We start from the raw sequence: 17,950 nt of genomic DNA, 5'->3' as shown, positions 1-17,950 counted from the left end.
AAAAGATACGGCTGTGCATTCAAGCAAGCAAAGTCCGCATATGACATGCTTATACGATTCCCAACCATTGCACCAAGAGTGCAACTGCAAGAGTCCACTGGGCTTATTTACACTGGCATTCAAAGTCCAAAACACCCTTGAGTTTATAGGCTTTGTTTGGGCATGCTTAACAATTAACAATTCTAAATAAATATGTAAATCCTCCTCAATGGAGTATGAAGCAAATTTACATGCCCTGCTATTACACAGCGATAACACTGACACTGGAGCTCTGAAGAGCATGAATAAATAAATAATATAGGGAGTTTTAAAGTACTGTGTTGCTGTTGGTTGCCTTAAACATTTGATCAGAAGCTTAAAAAAGAAAAGAAATAAATATCAATATCTGTAAACAGCTTTGATACCCTTAAAATTAGCACAAGCCCCAAAATAAGGCAACACAGTTATGTTACAAGTAGGCCTACTTATTGTAATAACAGTAAATTGTGCATAATTACAAATAATTAACCCTAAGCCAAACCCTAAAATATACCCTTATAGTAAGTACATGCAGTATATTAATATTGCACAATATTTGTGTAATTACACTGTAACAAATCACCTTAAAATAAAGTGTTCTAGTAAATCCTGATCCCAAAAAATAGTTTACTGATTGATTGATTGATTGACATGGAAATTTTCCTTTGGCTTCTCATAAGACACAAAAGTTATAGCCTACACATACACAAATTAGACACAGACGATAATTATGATCATACAACAAATAAAAAAAATATAAACCAACCATTAAAAGTAATCATTCTCACAAAAGATGTTTACCCTTACTTAATTACATTCAATGTTCTAACTGCCACTGGCATAAATAAGTGTTTGCAAATTGCAATCATTTTTAAGAAGTTTGGGGACCTTATAAGCCTACCTTCTTTCAGATGAAAGCATTAAATTCTGAGTAAAGTGGGTGTGTGGAATGGGACCCTTGTTGCTCTTCTGAACTGGCATCGTGTTCTCTGGCGTCTCATTATTTTTCAGCCGTTCTCACTATCCTGCGCATTTTATTATTTTTCCTCATTCCCAGGTTTCCATACCAGGCTGTAATTTAAACACTACAATCAACATGGCTTTTATATATTTACCATTTCTGACTAATATTGAAACTCATGACTCCTCTGCAGTTCCACAAACACCTCTGCTCCCCATTTGATAGCCTTATATAAAATGTCCAGTCCACAAGGACTTTCAGTTCAAGAGCCTTGCCTTGCCTATGAAACAATATGCTGTTAGAGTTAGAAGGCTAAGTTTGTGGTAAATAATGTGTAATACCCAGCAGGTATGCTATAAATACCCGATGTAAATAAATGCCTTTTGTATAAGTAGCCTCTAAGGTGCTGTTTGTATACTAAACAATTATGTTGTTATTATTAATAGGTGCGCTTCCTATTTCTGACCACTAGGTACCACTAGAGTGCATTGCTTATTGTGTTTGAGAGGAAACCCATATTTATTGCTAAAGCGTTTTTGCTGCATAAAGCTTCGTGTTGTTATTATTACTCTGATTCAAATTACGTATTATATAATAAGTAGCAATCAAATGGCAGAAGTCAGGCTGCCTTACCATTTGAAGGATGCCGTTCGGATTGCGTCATCTTACTGCGCCAGAACCTGGCCAGAACTGGAATGTTCTGTCTGATGATTGGTTTATACTCACGTCAATCACAGTGAGTCGCCAATCACGGACAACATCCCAAATGTATCATAATGTTGCATCAGCATTGGCTTCCCTGCAATATCCGGGAAACGTGTATGCCGGTGTCTCGAATAAACTCTGTACTAAACTGCAAACTGTTGGTTCGTGTTACTTGTTCGTGCTTGTGATATTTTCGTCTAATTATGGCGGATGAGAGCGTGACCGAGCAGATGAAGGATCTGAAAATGGACGAGAAGAAGGTATCAGATATAACGTTAAATGCAGTTAGCTGACTAGCTAGTGAAGTCCTCTGTCTGAGGCAGTCACTGCATGCTGCTGTCAAAACGCAGAATCCCTTAGTTTTATTGGTTTAAGGGTCTTTGGTGCAAGTTTCTCTCGTTATTTGTACGTTAGATCATTTAATATGGTATTTAAATGTCTGCAGTCAGGTATGGTTTCTGTATCACTTTACAGTGGGTGGAGTGAGTGACACGTTTGAACTTTTTTGTTGTTGACATGAACAACTTATTGACAGGTGACAGTAACAACCAATGAACGTCACACCCTTTTTTTCAGAATAGCAAAGATGGAGGAAAGAAGAAAAACAAGAATCCTGGTGGAGATGCAGGTGGCAAGGCTGAGGTTAGTGCTTCTATTATTGGATTATAATACTTGCATATTCTCATTACAACACTGGTGGAGTGTAGTATCCCTAAAATTTGAACAGAGTACCCCTGACCTCTGCCAGCATCATTCCAGCTGTTCCAGAATGGACTCTAATTACCTTTATAATTTGCTAAATGTATTAAAAAGCATATGACATGTATTGCAATGCATACATTATGTACCTAGAAAATATTTGGCATATGTGCATTTAAATATGTAGGCTACCTTGCCAGAGGAAGATGTTCTTGGTTTGCTTCATAATTTCAAACACAATACTTTTCCTGTAATGTTAAATGGTGCCATGGTTTATTATTTATGATACATGCACTGTGAAGGGCTTTTAAAACAATGGACAGAGTTTGTGTTATGAGTTTGTCTCTCTCTTATCTATAGTTGAGTCCTCCACCACAGTACATTGAGGGGCGTCTGTCTGTATATAACAAGCTGAAGGCAGAACACGATGCCCTGCTGGCTGAGAAAGCAGCAAAAGACAGCAAGCCCATCAAGATAATGCTGCCCGATGGAAAATTAATAGATGGGGAGTCCTGGAAGACCACACCGTACCAGGTTGCCTGTGGCATCAGGTTAGTAACTAAACTAAACGTCAACGAGGCACGCATTTTCAGCCCTAATGTTGTCAAGCTGTTCGAAACAATGACACAGTTAGCAATGGCACTTGTAAACGATTTGCTAACTTGACTTGAAGCTCTAATTTTAAAATATTTAATATAGACAACTTATAAACACTGCAGGCTTCATGATGCATCAAAACAATTCCCTGTTTGTTTGAGCAATTCAGAATAGCAATATTGACTGTAATATTGCAATAATATATTTTTAATAAAATTGACCATAATATAGCAATATTGACTAGCAATATTGAATTTGGGTTACATTTATGCAGTTAGCAGACACTGTTATACAAAGCAACTTACAACAGAGGAACATAAGCAATTTGTCACAGTGCCAACTGCCAACCATATTCATACTAGTGTACGATGCCAGGTTTGTTAGTAAGCTAGACTGGAATCAATCTTGAGCAGAGGTGAAATGCAAAGAAGACTGCAACATGTCATATTGTGTTTGTGTTACAGTGAGGAAAATAAGTATTTGAACACCCTGCTATTTTGCAAGTTCTCCCACTTAGAAATCATGGAGGGGTCTGAAATTGTCATCGTAGGTGCATGTCCACTGTGAGAGACATAATCTAAAAAAAAAATCCAGAAATCACAATGTATGATTTTTTAACTATTTATTTGTATGATACAGCTGCAAATAAGTATTTGAACACCTGAGAAAATCAATGTTAATATTTGGTACAGTAGCCTTTGTTTGCAATTACAGAGGTCAAACGTTTCCTGTAGTTTTTCACCAGGTTTGCACACACTGCAGGAGGGATTTTGGCCCACTCCTCCACACAGATCTTCTCTAGATCAGTCAGGTTTCTGGGCTGTCGCTGAGAAACACGGAGTTTGAGCTCCCTCCAAAGATTCTCTATTGGGTTTAGGTCTGGAGACTGGCTAGGCCACGCCAGAACCTTGATATGCTTCTTACAGAGCCACTCCTTCGGGTCATTGTCATGTTGGAAGACCCAGCCTCGACCCATCTTCAATGCTCTAACTGAGGGAAGGAGGTTGTTCCCCAAAATCTCGCAATACATGGCCCTGGTCATCCTCTCCTTAATACAGTACAGTCGCCCTGTCCCATGTGCAGAAAAACACCCCCAAAGCATGATGCTACCACCCCCATGCTTCACAGTAGGGATGGTGTTCTTGGGATGGTACTCATCATTCTTCTTCCTCCAAACACGTTTAGTGGAATTATGACCAAAAAGTTCTATTTTGGTCTCATCTGACCACATGACTTTCTCCCATGAATCCTCTGGATCATCCAAATGGTCATTGGCAAACTTAAGACGGGCCTTGACATGTGCTGGTTTAAGCAGGGGAAACTTCCGTGCCATGCATGATTTCAAACCATGACGTCTTAGTGTATTACCAACAGTAACCTTGGAAACGGTGGTCCCAGCTCTTTTCAGGTCATTGACCAGCTCCTCCCGTGTAGTTCTGGGCTGATTTCTCACCTTTCTTAGGATCATTGAGACCCCACGAGGTGAGATCTTGCATGGAGCCCCAGTCCGAGGGAGATTGACAGTCATGTTTAGCTTCTTCCATTTTCTAATGATTGCTCCAACAGTGGACCTTTTTTCACCAAGCTGCTTGGCAATTTCCCCGTAGCCCTTTCCAGCCTTGTGGAGGTGTACAATTTTGTCTCTAGTGTCTTTGGACAGCTCTTTGGTCTTGGCCATGTGAGTAGTTGGATTCTTACTGATTGTATGGGGTGGACAGGTGTCTTTATGCAGCTAACGACCTCAAACAGGTGCATCTAATGTAGGATAATAAATGGAGTGGAGGTGGACATTTTAAAGGCAGACTAACAGGTCTTTGAGGGTCAGAATTCTAGCTGATAGACAGGTGTTCAAATACTTATTTGCAGCTGTATCATACAAATAAATAGTTAAAAAATCATATATTGTGATTTCTGGATTTCTTTTTTAGATTATGTCTCTCACAGTGGACATGCACCTACGACGACAATTTCAGACCCCTCCATGATTTCCAAATGGGAGAACTTGCAAAATAGCAGGGTGTTCAAATACTTATTTTCCTCACTGTATATACAAATGTTTAAAAAAAAAAAAAAAAAAAAGAAGGCACATCTATTAAAATAGCTTGTTACACCTTCTGGTTAGTCTCAATGAAAGGCACACAAAATTGTGTTTTCTTAGTGAATTGCTTGATTGCACTGTGCTTCCAACTCTAATCACAAATGTATAACATTATAATGTATTTTTATTACAAGCCAAGGCCTTGCTGATAATACTGTGATCTCCAAAGTGAACAATGGGGTGTGGGATCTGGACAGGCCCTTAGAGGAAGACTGCAGTCTAGTGTTTCTCAAATTTGATGACGAAGAAGCACAAGCAGTAAGTTTAGAGTGTTCTACAAGTTTGCATTTGCATTATTAATTTTAAAGAGGCCCTGTTATGCTTTTTACATTTTCAACTTTCTTTAGTGTTTCTTTACTTAAATTGCTCATTTATTTATCACTCATAATTCCCGCATACACAAAAAAAGGGGAGGGGGGTGGGGTGTATGAGTCCTGGTTAAGTTACGTGTTGAAAATTGCAGTTATGGGTGCGTGACATTTACGAGATGCGTTCAAAGCGGTTGACCACTCATAACACACTGGTCTGACCAATCAGAGAAAATTGCTTTTCGGAAGGAAGGGCTTCATGGAAACAACAACTAAAAGGAGCGTTCCTGACAGACTGGGACGAGAGGTGCTGCAACAATGTTAAATATGTAAAAAAAAAAAAGTGATCTTTGAACATTCAAGCATGAAAATCTATTCCAGTAGAATCAAGACTTTGTAAAAGCGCATAATATGTCCTCTTTAATGAACACTTGTCTGCCGTAGCAATGACCACACCACAAATGAAATGTCACCATTGCAGTGCAATTGCTGGCTTGGAGACAATGTTTATATTATAAATATTTTATATAATAGGTGATTGAAAGAGTGCATATTATTTCAGAAAACATACTTGTTCTTTTTAGGTTTATTGGCACTCCAGTGCCCACATAATGGGAGAGGCCATGGAGAGAGTCTATGGAGGCTGCCTTTGTTACGGACCACCTATTGAGAATGGCTTTTACTATGATATGTTTCTTGAAACTGAGTAAGTCAAATATGTTCTCTCTTGTTTTTTCTTTAGATTTTCTTTAGAAGTGGTCTAAATTTCTAAATTCTAAAGTCTAAATTTCTTTAGAAGTGGTATTATGGAGTAGACTACAAGTGTTGAATGGCAATATGCCTCATGATTGTGCTTATCCATGCTTAATGCAAGTCATTGTTATGTCCATTCACTATCTATTATTTAGAACTGCCAGTCAGAGTTTAAAAGTCACATTAATTCATCTGTGGTTTAGAAATTATGCCAGGCAGCTGTTCAAGAAATAAAAAATTGTTGTCCTTTTTTTTAAAAATCCTTTCAACAATTACTTGACCTTTTGTTTGACCACGATAATAAATGCAGCAATTTACTTGTTGGAAGTCAATTTATGCAAATGTTATTCATTTTGATAATATCACCGTCAAACTCTGCCTTGTTTGTTAGTGTGGCTCTGTCAGGTCCAGAACAGGTAGTTTTCTGAAAAAGCATTGCTTTGTCATAATAGATGTCTGCTGGTAGAAAAAGTTTATTTAGTTGATGACGTCTGTGAGATGTTTGCTTATTCTTTGCATTCTTTTTATTTTATTTAAGAAGGGCTTAAATTTTGTAATGAAACCTGTGCAGCTTTGTGTACTTTACTTTATCCTCTCCCTTCCTCGTCTGTCGGTTTTCAGAGGTGTATCGAGTAATGATTTCCCCTTTTTGGAGAACTTATGTAAGAAGATCATCAAAGAGAAGCAGCCCTTTGAGAGGCTGGAGGTAAAGAAGGAGACTCTGTTGGAGATGTTTAAGGTAGGTACTTCCTTTCTAAAAGAGAGAAATGTAAGATCATGCCATGAATACACCCTTAACGTTGAAGTTCAGACTGGTGAAATCTGCCTCTCTTGTTCTTCTAGTACAACAAGTTCAAGTGCAGGATCCTGAATGAAAAGGTTACCACCCCAACAACTACAGTTTACAGGTCTGATTTTTGGTTGCAAAAACGTATACTGTATATAAACGTATATTTTGTGCTCATCAATTTTTTCAAGTCTACTGACATTGCTGTTTAAAAGTTGTGGTTTTTGAAAGAAATTAATACTTTAATTCAGCAAGGACACATTCAATTGATCAAAATGTCAGTAAAGACTTTTAGATCTGTTTCAAATAAATGCTGTTCTTTTGAACTTTCTATTCATCAAAAAAGAAAATGATCATGGTTTCCACAAAAAAATATTTAGCAGTACAACTGTTTTCAACATTGATAATGGAAAAGTTCCTTGAGCAGCAAATCGGCATATTAGAATGATTTCTGAAGGATCATGTGACACTGCTGAAGAGTTCCACTTTCATCACAGGAATAAATTCAAATATATTAAAATAGAAAATATTTAATTTAAATTGTAATAATATTTCACACTTTTGAATGGTAGTCTATGTACAGTATATTTATACCTTAGTTTATTTACACGTTCTTTTTGCTTCTGCTTTTGTAGGTGTGGGCCTTTGATTGATCTGTGCAGAGGGCCTCATGTAAGACATACAGGAAAGATCAAGGCCTTAAAGATCCACAAGGTGCAGAATTCAGTCCTTTTCTTAATCGTTTTGAGAACAGTCCTCTATGTCCTGTTGTCTTGATCTGTACATTGGGCATATTATCTTTACAGCGTTATGTACAGGTATATGATCCCAAATAACGTATATGATGTACATCACAGAACTCCTCTACATACTGGGAGGGCAAAGCTGAGATGGAGAGCCTGCAAAGGATCTATGGCATTTCTTTCCCTGATCCCAAGATGCTGAAAGAATGGGAGAAATTCCAGGAAGAAGCCAAGAACAGGGATCATCGCAAACTGGGACGGGTATGAGTAGATGTATGAACAATGAAAATGTATATAAATACAGGATCAAAAAACCCATCGCTCATATGAAATATGTTGTGGATTTTTTAAATAAACAGACGGAGGTACTGTCTACAGATAAGCCAAAAATATTTATGAAATATGCAGCACATCACAAATTTTTTTTTATTCATGGCATGGCCACACAAAATGCTGCGTCAGTGGTAATCCCCTCCTATGGATTATGTAAATCATGCTTTATTTGAACACTTGGGTGACATGAATTAAATACTAATGGTGCACAGTACTGACTCGTACATACAAAACTCTTAATCAAAAAGTCTTTCATACACTACAATTCAGATGTTTAGGGTCGGTAGGATTTTTGAAAATGTTTTAGAAATAATGCTTTTAAGACCAAGGCTGCATTTATTAGATTTTTTTTTTTTTTTTTTTATAACTGTTTTCTATTTTAATATATTTTGAAATGTTATTTGTGATGGCAGAGCTGAGTTTTCAGCAACACATTATCCTTCAGAAATCATTCTAATATGCTGATTTGCTCCTCAAGAAACATTTCTTCTTCTTACCGATGCTGAAAACAGTTTCAGGATTCTTCGATGAATAGAAAGTTCAAAAGAACAGCATTTATTGGAAATAGAAATCTTGAGTAAGATTATAAACGCTTTTACCGTCCCTTTTGATCAATTTAATGCATCCTTTAAATTGACCCCAACAGTTTTGTACTTAAATCATAAATCCAGCAGTAACATGTATGCTCATCCTTACTGCAAGTGAATAATTATAAAGCGATGTCAGCAGTGGGCAAGTTAAAATAAAAAAAGCCCTGTTGGTGGACAAAACTGCTCACTATGGAGGACATGTGGAGGCCTCTGTGTTCTAATGACTTGTGCAGAAAGTTGCCCCTCATTTGATATGTATGGAGTCTTGCTGGGGTGACTAAAGACTGGTCTGATAGGTGGGCTGTGTGGGGAGCGGGGACTGTGCCCATAAAGAAGGCAGATGTCTGTCTTCTTAATGTGCCATCTGTTCATGGGCATGCTGATGGGTGCGCAGGGAACACTTTGTCACAACAATAGCTAGAGCGTAATCAGCCATTTGTCCTATTTTTTTGTCTCTTTTGCTCGTTTGAACTTCTCTTGTTCTTTTCCCATGTATCCTCCTGTAATCTGTATTAGATTTCTGACCTGTGCCATAATTGTTTTTCTCACCTTTAATGTTTACACACTCTCTCGCTTTTGTCTTTCCAGGAGCAAGACTTGTTTTTCTTCCACGACCTGAGCCCGGGTAGCTGTTTCTTTCTCCCTAAAGGAGCCTACATCTATAATACGCTGATCGAGTTTATTAGGGTGAGTTTCCCCCATTTCGAATTCATAGTTTATTCTGTTACTACAGAGCTGATATCAACCATTAAAAAAAATTACAATAGCCAACAGAACAAGGGTGTGATGTGGAGCCGGGTTTGCAGAGGTCTATTAGGATATGCTAAATTGCATTTTATGGATGTCATGGTTCAGTAGACCATGTAATGGATAGGTTGGTCCACTTCAAGGACCCCATTAATGATTGTGGGCAAACCACTTGAATATTTATGTATTTTTTCATGGACCGTTTTTGTTGTACTGTGGTATATTTTATCGTGTAGAGTGAATACAGAAAGAGGGGATTCCAGGAAGTGGTCACTCCGAACATCTACAACAGCAAACTGTGGCAAACCTCAGGACACTGGCAGCACTACAGCGAAAACATGTTCTCTTTTGAGGTGGAGAAGGAGATCTTTGCTCTCAAGCCCATGAACTGCCCTGGACACTGGTACACAATCTTTCTAAATTCACGAACGTTAAGCAACATTAAGTGTTTGTTAATCATAAAAGGCATTGACAATATGACAGCACAGTATACCTGAATGCAAAAACCTTAGCAAGGAAAATCTTTTTTGGGATGATTTTTCTTTATGTAAATGTTTTCCTTGTTTTCCAGTCTGATGTTTGACCACCGCCCCCGTTCATGGAGGGAGCTGCCCCTGCGTCTGGCTGACTTTGGGGTCTTGCATCGTAATGAGCTGTCTGGAGCTCTGAGTGGCCTGACAAGAGTCAGACGCTTCCAACAAGATGACGCTCACATCTTCTGCTCTATGGACCAGGCACGTTACATGAGCAATATCACACGAGAATGAGTGCGATATGTCTCTATGTCAGCATGGCTGGAGGAAATCACAGCAGTGTGATAGAGCCATATATCTTTGCTTTTATACAACAGTTCGTTGGCACAAGTGTTTAAATAAATAAGAAACGACAACAGAGTTTCTTTAAAGGGGTCATATAATGCCATTTTTGTACAAGCTAATATGATTCTTTAGGGTCTAAATTAAAAGTTTGTAATATACTTTAATTAAAAATTCTCATTAGTATTGTAAGAAAACACTAATTTTACCTGGTCAAAAACAGCTCTGTTTTCAGCACGCCGTTTAAGTGCATGTGTCTTTAAATGATAATGAGCTTTGCTCACCCCGCCACTCTATTCTGTGCGTACTGCGTTTGTAACACAATAACCATAACGCGTTGTTCATTATAAACGTGGGATTATGAATTCTATTGAGAACGTCGTACATAGAAAACATGCCGTAATGTACCCTGAGTGTAAACCTTAGCTGCATTCATCGTGAAGCGTGCTAGCGATTTGCAAAGATTAATATTAAGATTAATATAAAGGTCAATAAAACGTTACACTCACTTCAGTTCTTCTCAGCAGGAGGTTCAGCAGGAACACGAATAGTTGGTACCGATCCTTTTTTCAGGAGCAGCTTCTTATACTGACCCTCGTTTGTAAAGCAGTCTGGTGTGTGAAATGATTCGCGCAAACATGAAAGCATTGACGTTGATCGTGGGGAATATTCCCTTCGAAAACAAAACTCAGCCACTGCGTCTTCAGCGGTTCGGATTTAGGAACATCAAAATGACTGCTGTGTTCCTTAATACACCCAAGAACAGAACACCACAATCGCTTAGACGCCATTCTGCTCATAGACAGTGCTCCAGCGTATCAACAATGACGCGCGGACTATGATTGACAGCTCGCTCACGAGCGAGGGCGGGTCTGTGTTGAAACGCTGCTGTCAATCAACAATCGTGGGAGGGGCGTCGATTTTGTGACATCACAAAATCGAACGGCTTGATTTGAGATGGGGGAAAACATATAAGAAGATTTAAAAAAAAAAAACACTGGATGGATTTTTATCATTTTATGATGGTTGTGTACAGGCACTGCCAACACACATTTCAGTACAATCAACTTGTAAAAGTGCATGTACCATTACATGACCCCTTTAAAAAACGTCTTTGTGTGGAACTACTTTCTTCCACCACAGATGCAAATCTCAAGTTGACAGTTTAACAGTTGAGCCCAAGCCTCCGTTACTAATTCTAAAATTAAATTTTAGAACTAGCAACAAAGGAACACTGAGTTACTTCATGGAAGCTAATTGTATTATGAGAGAGCGAGTGTATTACCTACATCTGATAGGCCTATAGCATTAATCCGTCATGTCAATCTTATGTTCGTTATAAAAACAGTTAGAATGTCCACTGAGGAAAGCGATATCTTTGTCTTAGTGTCCTTTTAACAGTTATGGGGATTTCCCATGACTGCTCTAGTCAATGCATTTGTCGGTTGCATCTTATGAGGTGTTGTTTAAAGAAAAGATAATGTCCGTTTTCTCAGCCTTGTTTCAGTCCCTTTCTTTGCTTCTGACTCACTTATAAAGACAGTCTTTGTTGCCATCTACAGGCATAATAATTTAACTTTCACTGAATTTGAAATCAATATCCTTAACAGCCCTTTCTCAATACCAAATATGGCATGGATATTATTTATATAAAATAAAATATTATTTATTGAACAATATTTAAATGAACAATTATAGCCATTATAATTGCCAAGTATAAGAAGTTTGTACAACAGGAGATAAGCACAAGCAAACAATTCAGTCAAAAGCAGTGCTCTAGTTAGTACAGGATTTAAGTGAATTAAAAATCTAAAGTTATGAAACTTAACCTTGCCCTTAGCCAAATCGATTTGTTTGGAACAAATAATAGATTAATAAGACCAAAGATCGCCAGTTTGATATACCCAGAATGATTTAGATGTTTAACCACTATCTACATAAGACGGTAATTTCACGAAGGACTGGCCGAGACTCGTTCTCTGAGACTACATGAGCTCCGAAATGAGCTACATGAGCTCATTCAAACAACTCCGAAAAGGTCTAACAGGTGCTATGTTTGTATATAAATCGCATATTTGAGGTCTAAACAACTACATTCTACTACTCTTTCTACATGCTGTGACACAATAACAATAGTATTTGTTAGAATTATAGTGGGTTTGCTGCTCCGCCATTGACGCTTGCTGTGAGAAATGCAGCCATTATAGATTAGGCAGAAACAAGCAGACTGATACAAATTGTGAAACGGTTTCTGTGTGATAGTAGTAAAATATTACTACTAAAGTAAAGTATTTCCCAAACCTGTAGAAGTCATTGAAATGAATAAGATCTTATATCCATAATTTCTATTGTGAATATAAATGTATCTGGTTATGCTCTTTTTTTTATCTCTGTATAATTATTTTATTATTTTTAGTATGCCATGGAAAATTATTGGTCTGAAGGTCTGGGAGTTCTTTTGAATTTAAAATAAGAGGTAATTTTTCTCCTCATCTTACCTGGCTTCTTACTTTTACTCCTATTAGATTGAATCTGAGATAAAGGGTTGTCTCAACTTCCTACGTACGGTTTATGAGGTGTTTGGCTTCACCTTCAAGTTGAACCTCTCTACCAGGCCAGAGAAGTTCCTAGGAGAACCTGAAGTGTGGGACCAGGCTGAAAAGGTAGAATTTGAAACTTACCATAAACTCAAAAAGAAAACTGTGTGCATGAAAGCAAACCAATTTACATACACTATTGTTCAAAAGTTTAGGGTTGGTAAGATTTACGTAATGTTTTTGAAAGAAAACACCAAGGCTGCATTTATTTGATCAGAAATCAGTAAAAAACTTAAAATTGTGAAATATTATTACAATTTAAATAACTGTTTTCTAATTTAATATTTACAATTTTTTTCCTGTGATGGCAAAGCAGAATTTTCAGCATCATTACTCCCGTCTTCACTGTCACATGATCCTTCATCTGTCGTAGAATGACAGAAATCATTCTAATATTGACTTGGATCAAGAAATTATGTTATTATCAATTTTGAAAACCGTTGTGTTGCTTAATATTTTTATGAAAACCGTGATTTATTAAGTCAGATTTTTTGATGAATAGAAAGTTCAAAACAGGAGCACTTATAAAAAAATTAAAAAATAAATCTTTTGAAACACTATGCATTTACTGTCACATTTAATTCATCTTTACTGAATAAAATTATTAATTTCTTCGAAAGAAAAATCCTACCGACGCCATACTTTTGAACCATGGTGTACATAATATAAGGTGTAATTTTACCACTATCATAACATCTCAATCAATTTTTAAGAATATATTTTTTAGTGTTTAATACAGTTAATCTCTTATGATTTGAATGATGAATTGTGCATATCTCTTCCAGTTTGAATTCATTAAGCCCTTGTTAATTGTTTTAGCAACTGGAGAACAGCCTGAATGACTTTGGAGAGAAATGGGTTCTGAATCCTGGTGATGGAGCTTTCTACGGACCAAAGGTACACACGGATAATGAAAGCAAAATATATGAACGCTTATAAAATGGCTTTACACTCAACTCAAGTATTTTGTGTTTTTCTGTCACTCAGATTGATATTCAGATAAAGGATGCCATCGGCAGGTATCACCAATGTGCCACCATTCAGCTGGACTTCCAGTTGCCTATTCGTTTCAATCTCACTTTTGTAAGGTATGTTTACTCAAGAAAACATTACATCTTAGGGGCCGATCACACCTAACGCGTTTTTCAGGTTCGAAAACGCGAGGTGTACAGTTGTGACCATCACACAGAACGAGCAGTGCGCTGCGTTTTTTATGTTGCTATGCAACCACTGAAACAGCTGACCTGTCAGTCAAGTAAACGTCAAATCAGCCTTTTATTAACTTTATTTACTTTCTGTTAACATTGTGGTAGTTACGGTTCGTGAAGTCGTTAAGCTCCTGGTAACCCGCGAGAGCACCACAAGTTTATCCTCCATCATCGCACTCTCCGGGCGTTCAAGCAACTGTAGCTTTCATCACTAAAACGGAAGACCCGCCTCTCCATTCACTCGATTGGACAGTGGAAAAAACCGCGATGACGTCGGGCGCTTTTTCCGCTCGGAGTTGCTTTTTTTTCAACTTCAAAAACGCGTGGCGCAGCGGGCGGTAAAACGCGAGGCGCAGCAGGCGCATAAACAGCGCGCAGAACGCTCGCTGCCATAGGAAACCAATTGAAAACAGGCGCCTCTCACTGCAAAAAACGCGTCAGGTGTGATCAGGGCCTTAGTCTGTATATAATAAAAATAACAAGGAAAATCCCTGTATTTTTGTTCCCTGTACAACAGTGACATTTTGTGGTTACATTTGTTTACTACACTCCTCCTGCATTTCACTTCATGATCGTCAGCTGTCTAATCTGCTGATCCAAATCTTGTTTGTCTTCAGCCATGATGGTGATGACAAGAAGAGACCTGTAATCATCCACAGAGCAATCCTAGGCTCAGTGGAACGCATGATCGCCATCCTGACTGAAAACTATGGAGGAAAATGGTACAGTTAAGGAAGAGACTCTCTAACATGATAAAGTTTAGTCTCACACCATATGTGCTTAAAACAAATTCTCCTGCTTTGGTGTCCCACAGGCCACTGTGGCTGTCCCCACATCAGGTGATGGTGGTGCCCGTAGGACCTACTTGTGATGAGTACGCCCAGAGAGTAAGTTCTGTTAGAAATGTATGATGCATTAATATCTGTTAGCTCTGATTCCAGCATAAACTACCAGGTCATAATTAGAATATTAAAAAGCCCTTGTTAATCTCAGGTACAACAGGAGTTCCACAAGGGAGGGTTGATGACGGATGTGGACCTGGACCCAGGCTGCACACTGAACAAGAAGATCAGAAATGCACAGTTAGCTCAGTACAATTTCATTTTAGGTAAGTGATCCAACATAACCTTAACATTCGAAAATGGTTTTATAGTTGGTGCCAAAATAAAGGTCGCTATATATAAATGCCCTTGTGTTTCATAAACAAACAAAAAACACAAGCAAACCATGACTGATTCTCAGTAATTTAAAGTGCACCTCTTATGCTTTTTTGGCTATTACCTTTTGGGAAGTGTATAATATAGCAGTTTGTGAATGTAAATAGTCTGGAAGTGTATAATATAGCAGTTTGTGAATGTAAATAGTCTGTAAAGTTTCAAAGTGCACAACAAATGGAGTTACTGACTCCCCCCCCCCCCCCCAAAAAAAAAAAAAGTTTAACTGTTCAAGCAATTCCAGTCTTACTTTCTGCACAAACCTACATAGGTTTTTGACCAATTTGGATAATGCCTGTCTAGGTCTACATTAAGTGCGGCAGGGATGACATATTTTCGAACCCAGAAGTTTGCATCACCCTGGTCCCACTGACAAAAACCCAATAGGATTTTTCCATTGGCTTTTGGATTATTGCAGAAAATAAGGTCTTGTGATAATCTTCGCAAATGAACACATTCTCCATGTATTTTGGAGCCTAAATTCATCTGACAGAAGTCAAGAGCTAAAATGTAGGCTACAGACGAACTACACCACAGTCGCATGACTTCAGCATCATCATCACTAAGCTTCTGACTACAGTCTTTGTTTAAAAACATTTTTCCTGAAAGGTCAAGTTATAATAGTTTGCAAGAGCACAATTCTAAATGAGTTTACCTGCAGTGTTGCTGTGTTATTAACTGCCATAGCCGCTCTCACGATCGGTGTGGAAAAGCTCAAAGGAAGTGCAATTTTTCAGTTTACCAGCTGGGAAACAACACAGTGGTGAAAGTGAAAGTAAAACTCAATGAAAATAATCACCATAACCAAAATGTGGCTTTATTATTTGCATTTTATATATTTATTATTATAACAAATTATAATAATTCTGAACATAATTTTGATGATTATAATTATAATAATTACATATCATAATTTCTTAACTGCTTGCGTTCACATGAATAAGTGCTCACACGATTAATAATGTATAAAAACATTTATTTATGTATTGTATAAATATAATGTGTGTCTGGAAATGTTACCTGGTATAGCTCATTGTGATCACTCTCCGTGTTCATACAATAGCGCTCTTTGGTTATTGTTCAGCTTCTCTCAGTAAAAGGAATCTTATACTTGTTCCATATAAGTCCAGTAAAAAAAAATGCAGTAGGCTATAGCACTTTCACAATACAAATCATTTCAAAGCTGCATTCAGAGGGCCACAATAATTGTTATCCATTAATGCTTTAACATTAAGAAATTAGGGGTGATATTATGATATACAGGCATGTTGATTGAATAAATGATCCACTGGCTGAGATCAAGCTGTATTGTATTTATTATTTGATGTAGCAGATATATCAGTTCTCTTTTGCAGTTTATTCTTTAATAACTAAAAAGTGGCAATCAATTTGGCCTTGTGTGTGATCCGATAGAAGGCGGCCGTATGATTTCTATGAGTGTATATGTGATGGATATGTGCAGTGTCTTGGCCGCACTAATGTTCTTAAAAGATTCAAATATTAGTCAATTTATTCTAAGTGAGTGCAAGCAGTTCTTAAAAAGTATTAATGTAAATGTAGTTGTTTTATTCTCTTTTGATTTGTATGTTGTCATTGTACACTCCTGAGTGTCCTAAATCATGACTACCCAGAATGCAATGCAGAATTCCCAGACTATAGATTAAAGCGCGAGCACCAAAAGAGCACTGTTGCCTTCCGCCACTGATAACAGCGGCAATGAGCCTCTTATTTAACACAAACAAACAAATTGCTAATCAACTGGAGATTCTTTTATATTTAGTAGCTTACATCCGTGCCGAGAAATGTTTCAAAAATGTCCCACCCGCAAATTACGCCTATGTCGATATGTCAAAGAAGACAGTTTTTGTGGTATGCCATTGTTCGTATCACTGTGTATACAAGTCATTTCGGCCATTCCTGATAGACCAATCAAAACAAACTGGGCCATCTGACCAATTAGAGCAGAGTTGGCTCTTGGAGAGGTTTCAAGAAAGCAGCTCCTTCATTGAACCATTTCAGAGACTGTGCGATAAAGGGTGATGCTGCACTATTGTGAGAAAATTAAAGTGTTAGTTTTTTGTTTTTTTTTTACCTTGAGTGCATCTAAACTTATTATAGGAGACCTTAAAAATGGCATTAAAGCGGCACTTTAAATTAAAATTGCATTTCCATTTGTTTCCCTGATTTCTAATTGGGAAATGTCAGCTGCAGGTATTTTTACAGAATGTATTAATTTGTCATGAATTCACTGTGATTCTAACTTTCGGTTTATGCAATGACAGTGGTGGGTGAGAAGGAGAAGAGCAGTGACACTGTGAACGTTAGGACTCGGGACAACAAAGTGCACGGAGAGAGGAGTCTGACGGACTGCATGGAGCGACTCAAGGAGCTGAAGGCCTCTAAAACCCGAAACGCAGAAGAGGAATTCTGAACCCCCTTAACCTTCTGCCAAACCTTCCTTAACATGCCATATGTTCAGATGCCACTGGGCAACAGTGTGCTGCTCTTCTGTATAGATGATCCATTACCTCTCAACTGATCTGTGTGGTTCAGGGGCTCTGTTTTAAATGACAATATTTTAAATCAAATTAGTCAATTGTCCGAAAGTCTGTAGATTTGCTCTGTCAATACTTTTTCAAAATATTCTGGTAATGTTCATTCATCAGATAGTCACTGTCCTTTGTTATAAGAAAGGGACTTTTCTATCAATATATGTGAATGGGTAAACGAGGGCTGATATGTTGCAGATGAAATAAAACGGTATCTTTTCACTCTTT

General features: G+C 37.7%; 1 protein-coding gene across 1 annotated transcript; it reads left to right on the top strand.

The window, feature by feature from the left end:
- The first annotated feature begins 1,765 nt into the window (after nt 1-1,765).
- tars1 (threonyl-tRNA synthetase 1) lies at nt 1,766-17,948 on the top strand. The gene is made up of 19 exons (XM_084415237.1): nt 1,766-1,944; nt 2,261-2,326; nt 2,744-2,934; nt 5,213-5,336; nt 5,971-6,092; nt 6,761-6,878; nt 6,983-7,047; nt 7,562-7,640; nt 7,784-7,930; nt 9,181-9,279; nt 9,576-9,742; nt 9,911-10,073; nt 12,680-12,817; nt 13,571-13,648; nt 13,739-13,839; nt 14,577-14,681; nt 14,774-14,846; nt 14,953-15,067; nt 17,456-17,948. The coding sequence occupies exons 1-19, from the start codon at nt 1,888-1,890 to the stop codon at nt 17,602-17,604; spliced, it is 2,157 nt and encodes a 718-aa protein (XP_084271363.1). The 5' UTR covers nt 1,766-1,887; the 3' UTR covers nt 17,605-17,948.
- The last annotated feature ends 2 nt before the right edge of the window (nt 17,949-17,950 follow it).

This window comes from Rutilus rutilus, assembly GCF_951802725.1.
Source record: "Rutilus rutilus genome assembly, chromosome: 7".
Classification (NCBI taxonomy): domain Eukaryota; kingdom Metazoa; phylum Chordata; class Actinopteri; order Cypriniformes; family Leuciscidae; genus Rutilus; species Rutilus rutilus.
Note: the sequence above shows the minus strand (reverse complement) of the source record. Positions and strands in the feature narration are given on the sequence as shown.